Here is a 6260-nt window from a genome sequence, read left to right as displayed (position 1 = left end):
AAAAAAAAAAAAGACAATCTCGCTCCCTCTCCCAGGCTTGGAAGGCTGGAGTACAGTGACATGATCACAGCTCACTGAACTTCCAGTACTTGGGCTCAAGTGATCCTCCTGCCTGTGTGTCCTGAAAGCAGCTGAGATCACATATTTGCACCACTACTTCACCTGACTTTAAAAAGATTTTTTTTTGGTAGAGATGGGGATCTCACTTTGCTGACTGTCTCAAACTCCTGGCTTCAAGCAATCTTCCCACCTCACCCTCCCAAAGTTCTGAACACAGGCTTCAGACACTGTGCCCAGCCCCTGATTCTGTATTTATTTAGTACAAATCCGAAGAGAAAGGTCAAAACAGAGGATAAACAAGACAAATAGTAGATCATACAACATACAATACAGTTAACATATTCTTTTGTAGGTGATAAAGAAGCTGTCAAAGAGATTTTTATTTTTTTTGGCACCGAAGGGAACACCATGGAAATATAATGTAAACAAGAGGGTAAATGATTAAATATCCAAGTAAATTTGGTGAAGGTAGATTGGAGTGGACCCAATTAAAGTAGCTAACAATCAATCAATCAGTACCTTGGCTCCAATATTATGTGATTTTTTTTTTCCCTTAACAAAAAATAAAAAAGGCCGAACTGTATAATTTGAAACTTTATTTTTAAAGTATTCTGAAAATTTTTCGAGAGTTTTAACCACCACCTACTTCCCTTAAACACACACACATTTTTATGTTACAATTATAAGCCCTATTGCAATATCAAACAAGAAACAGTAATTCTAAGTTAGCCAGCCAATCAAACCACTTCAGTAAATAATCATGCTATAGCCTGGAATCACTCAAACAAAAAATTCTTCTAGTTCTCTTTAAAGATATTTATCACTTATTTTTTGTAAAACCAAAGTAATTAACAATACTAACAGTTGTAGCATGCAACAAACCATCTAATATCTAATGTTTAATCTTCTTAACATGTATATTTTCATTCCTATAGTTTCCATAAGAAGCTTGCAATGATAATAAAGGTAAATAAGTATAGTTGTCCCTTGGTATCCACAGGGCATTGGTTCCAGGACTCACCCCCCCCAACACACCCCCCCTCCCCATACGCCAAAAATCAAAGTATACTCAAGTCCCTTACATAAAATGGCATATTTGCATATAACCAACGCACATCCTCCTTTAGACTTTATCTCTAGACTAATACCTAATGCAATGTAAATGCTATTTAAATAACTGTTATACTGTATTTTTTATTTGTACTATTTTCATATTTTTTCTCCTAATATTTTTGATCTACAATTGGTTTAATCCACAGATGCAGAGTCCATGGATATGGAGGGCCAACTGTGTTTTGTTACAGGTACTTCAAATAGCACTACAGTACATCTTTGACAAAATTTTTACAATACTCCAACTTTCAATATGAAACAGCTTAAGAAGGCATGGGTCAAAAATAAAGTAGAGTAGTATCACTTAGGCAAATAAAGTCTCATAATCATACAAGCACAACACTGTTAGGACCCTCCCTCTTTAGGTTGGGAAAAAGAGTATGTAAAACATTTCCTTCAAATAAAATTACATAAATTGCTTAGAAAAATACCAAAATCAGTAATTTCAGACATATTAAGGAAAAAACCTTGAACATTATTGGAAAATATAAACCAGTTATTCCTTGCTTTGTGTAACAGATGATGAGTTCTTGAAAAGTTTTGTGTAAAGCAAATTCTGTAAACCATTATCTTGCTTGCACTGGAGGAACATATCTCAAGGAAACCTAAGAGAGTATTCTTTAAAGCATGTGATTCTCCCCCGCTTTTGTTGGAGGTGTACTACCTATGTAACAAACAGAAACAATTCTACATCACTGGGTATTTTACTCAGACTGTCATGTTTTATCTCTGTAAATTAAACCCAAGTTACTTAAAAATCACCTCTGGCAAAAGCAAGCAGATCACTCCCACCTACTACCCCTCCCGCCTCCCCCCCACCCCCCGAAAAGAAAGTTCTCAGATTATGATGTAAAACTTACAATTGTTCATTTATCCACATTCTCAATAGAAGATTTTCCACTGTATTTTAAGTGTGGTAGGATAACTACCCACATGTTCCTCTTTTCACTTAGAACCATAATGGTTAATGCCTTTTATTGCTAGAAAATGTCATTCCCGAAGATTTTATAAACAAAGGCAAATGTGAAGGACAATCTGTCATTATGAAATAAGTCATTTGTAGTTTAGAATATTTCCCAAAACATAACAGTTCTATTTGGAATGATACCCACAACTCTACAAGCATCTTATTCCTCTACAGGAATGACTACTTTACTATTTAAAAATTTAACAAGGATCAAAATAAAATTCTTCAGCATTAGACTCTTGCAAAAGTAAAAACTAAAACTAGACCTAGTCATTGCCATTTGATCAAACTTAGAACAGGCTTAAATAATAGGACCACTCCATTAAAGAGGCATAAAAAGAAAAGTTTACTAAGATAAATGTAAAAGTCTTAAGGAGATGAAAAATTCTAGAATAGAGTCTTAGGTCTATGACTACTGCTATCACTGATGAGCAAATAAATGATTTGAAATTATTCCTCTGAAAAGATAAAACTGCATACATATTCTGAAGAAAAAAAAAAAAAAAGACTATGGCACTTGGAAAATATTCCTGGTAAGTAAACATGGTAAATGTACATGGATATATCCTAGCCTCTTGTCTACTTTTAAATTATTTTGAGAAAGATGGCACTAGACAAAAAAAAAAAAAAAAAAAAAATCCTTATCACCTGAAAAAGGTGAAATTATCACATACGCCTAAATACAAACAGCTTAGAAAAGACCAATAAAAATATTATAATTTTCTCATCCATTTTCAACATTAGTGCCTCTGTAGTTTTTAAAATTTGCAAAGAAAAAACAAAAACAAAAAAACCTCCAACTTTCCAATGCAATTTGAGCCATGTGGTCAAAAACTGTCACAAGAAATGCAAAATAAATGAAATATAGCAGGGCTATGTGCTACAGCTAAAAGGCAATTTTTGCCTCTCAGTCTTTTGAGTTTATCTAAAAAGAGATGGCATGTCTTAAGGAATAATTCCTTTAAAAAATGAATGAGGCTAAATTATTTGTACAGCATCATGGATTTATATTTTTCAATACAGCCAAAGCTTGTTTACAATATTAAAATGCCTACTTCATAGCATCAAATCATGTTCTTGCCTCTAAAAATTCATTCGGCTGTTTCTAAACATCGTATTAATTTTCTATGTATTTTACTTCCTTACTATGCAGAACAAGCAAATGCCTGTGAAATCATTCAGTTTAATGCAGGCCTTTGGATACAAATGCATTTTAAATACAGGCTTTAAAAATGAGATTACCAGAGACCACAATTGTTAGTGGTTGCATCAGTTTACATAACCGAATCTAAGGCAACCACTTTCTCCCGAGCTCGTGGTCGTTCTTTAAAGTGAGTAAGTTGATGTCTCTTCCAGTGAGGAGCCTGTCTGAATGTTTTGCCACAAACTGAGCATTCAAATGGTTTTTGCCCTGCATGAATTAGGTAGTGCCTTTCCAGTTTAGATGGAGATCGGAAACTTTTAGCACAAACACTGCATCGGTACAGGAAGACTTCATTTTTCTCCTGATTCTCTGAATAACTGCCAAAAGGATGGCTTTGCTCTGATTCCAAAAGTACATTAGGAAGGCAAGGCTGCCCGGTGCTACCAGGAATAAAATCCTGTGAGTTTGTCTTAACTCCTGACATTTGATCTGACTCTGAGACCTCGTATTTTTGAACACCAGGAGCCTGACATTGTTGGGAAGCATTATAGTTAACATCATTACCTGGATGATTAGAAAGATTGTTCAAGTTTCCAAATTCTAGCTGGCAAAGAGATGCATAAGGACTCTTTTCATTATGAGTCTGTTCATGTCTTTTTAAGTGAGCTGACTGTCTAAAAGATTTCCCACAAATATTACAGCCAAAAGGCCTCTGTCCAGTATGAATTAAATAGTGTCTTTTCAGTTTGGATATAGAAGGAAATACCTTCTCACATTTGTCACAAGGACATATCTTATGTCTAGTACGTATGTTTTCCCTTGGAACTGAAAAACCACACTGAAGTACCTCACAGTTATTAAAGAATTCCTCACCTGATGAACCACAGATTGACAAGTCCTTCTTACTCACTGAATTATCAATACTTAATATGTTTTCTGTCGTAAGGATACCTTTCAAATTTTTTCCCACATTTTGGCTCTGAAACTTTTGCCAAGAAAATGGCAAGGCCAATGTTTTCTTCTTTCTATTGCCAATTGTTTTACATGTTCCATGTTTGCCAAGAGAACCCACAAAGGTTCTCTGGGTTTGTTCAGAGCTCTGCTCACCGGAAATAAGATCACAATTTTTCAAGAAATTCTTTTTAAATACTTTTTTCTCAGATCGAAAGTAATCTAATCTTCTACTCCTAGCACGTTTAAGCTTGGCCAAGATTTTTTTAACAATGGTTTTATAGTTGTAGCTTCTTTTGAACCTGCTTGAAATTTTGCCACCTCTAGCAGGAAAACACTTGTGTTCATTGAGAATCTGCTCCGATTCAAAACACTTTTCACACTTTGGACACTGAAAAGGGACAATATAAATTGAGTGGACATCAAGTGGATTATTCTCCTCAGATTCACCAATCTCACCATTTTCAAAACCACCCTGATTTGCATTTAACTTATTAGGCAGGGGGCGAGATTCTGTACGCCTCTTCTTTAATAAAAGAGCCCGAAAAACCTTATTCCTAGTATGGATTTGTTTATGCTTCAGAAGTTTGCTTTGAATCTTAAATCCTTTTTGACAAAAACAACATTGAAAAGGTCTTTCTTCTGAATGTGTAAGTTGGTGGATTTTTAAGTGAGTTGACTGTCGAAAAGATTTAGTACACAAGACACATTTAAAAGGCCTCTGACCAGTATGAATAAGTACATGCCTATCAAGTTTTGACTGTGATGGAAACATCTTGCCACAGATCGTACATGCATGAATATTCTTTCTTCTCTTCATGCTATATGTGGGATCGGACTTAGAGCACGGGTGTAATGCCCATCTTTCCTGTGTGGTAAAAGTATTATACACTCCATACATTGACTTTTCTTGCTTGGCCTCCAGCAATCTTCTGACCTGTTTAACATTATTCTGATAGGTTTCATTGTGAAGTTGTTGGTGCTTCACAAATGTCTTCAGATTTTTAAAGTGGCGCTGACAAATACTACATTTAAAAGGCAGATTATGAGTTAGCTGATGCCTCTCCAGATGAACTAGTTGTCTAAAGGTTTTATGACATACATCACATTCAAATGGCTTTTGGCCAGTATGAATGAGATAGTGCCTAGCTAATTTTGATGGTGTTTCAAAGTGCTTGAAGCAAATATTGCAAATATATGGCCTGTTTCTAGGGAGTTTGTTGGTTACCACGCATTGTTGAATCTTTAGCATTTTTAAATTGTTTTCAGCCATCATATTCTTCAGTGATATACTCTGATGAGCTCCATAATGTTCTTAAATTCCACAGATGTCTAAAAATTAAAAATAAAAATGTATTAATTTTAAAATTATTTATTCATATAAAAAGAAGTAATTTAAGTTGTCCTTTGGCTGAAGATATTAAAGGCAAAGGAAAATCTGGACTTAGTGTTTACAAGTTAAGAATCATTTAAAATACTTTAGAATAATAAAACTAATTTTATACATACAGAGATATGATGAGCCTTTAAAAGAAACATCTAAAAAGCAATACAATTTTAAGCTATTTTTCTAATTGAGATGCTGTATTACATGAGGACTAGGTTAAATTTCTTAACATTAAATAGATATTTTAATTCCAATTTTCCTATTATTAGATAGATTTGCCAGTATTTAGTTGTCATCACTTTAAAAAATGGGCTAGAAAGATAACAAATTAAAACACAATGCTGAAAATAAGATACACCTGCATTCAATTATTGCACATTATAAATATGCTTTCAGAATAGAACATTCACTTATCATAGTTGGATTTCTTAGCCACAAATTTAACATGACTTATTCTCAATTACTTCTTTAGACCAACAAAGACAGTGTGGACTAGGAGAAAATTCCCAGAAGACCTGGGTTCTAGTTCTGGATTTGCTTAGGAAGAAGGAAACAGAGTTCTCATCTGTAAAATGGGGAAAAGGTCTCCTAAACTGTCTACCACAACAAACTGTTGTCCAAAAAAAAAAAAAAAAAAA

General features: G+C 34.2%; 1 protein-coding gene across 6 annotated transcripts in view; it reads right to left on the bottom strand.

Moving 5' to 3' along the window:
* Nucleotides 1-639: 639 nt before the first annotated feature.
* Nucleotides 640-6260, bottom strand: part of ZNF770 (zinc finger protein 770) — a 10006-nt gene continuing 4385 nt past the window's right edge. For all 6 annotated transcript variants that reach the window (XM_017539520.1, XM_017539522.2, XM_037742370.1 and 3 more), the window contains one exon: nt 640-5567. In XM_017539520.1, the coding sequence (XP_017395009.1) occupies nt 3415-5511 (2097 nt within the window). In that variant the 5' untranslated portion in view covers nt 5512-5567 and the 3' untranslated portion in view covers nt 640-3414. The remainder of the gene's footprint in view (nt 5568-6260) is intronic.

Source organism: Cebus imitator, unplaced genomic scaffold (genome assembly GCF_001604975.1).
Source record: "Cebus imitator isolate Cc_AM_T3 unplaced genomic scaffold, Cebus_imitator-1.0 Scaffold119, whole genome shotgun sequence".
Lineage (NCBI taxonomy): Eukaryota > Metazoa > Chordata > Mammalia > Primates > Cebidae > Cebus > Cebus imitator.
The sequence above is the reverse complement of the archived record's forward strand: the minus strand, read 5'-3'. Positions and strand labels throughout refer to the sequence as shown.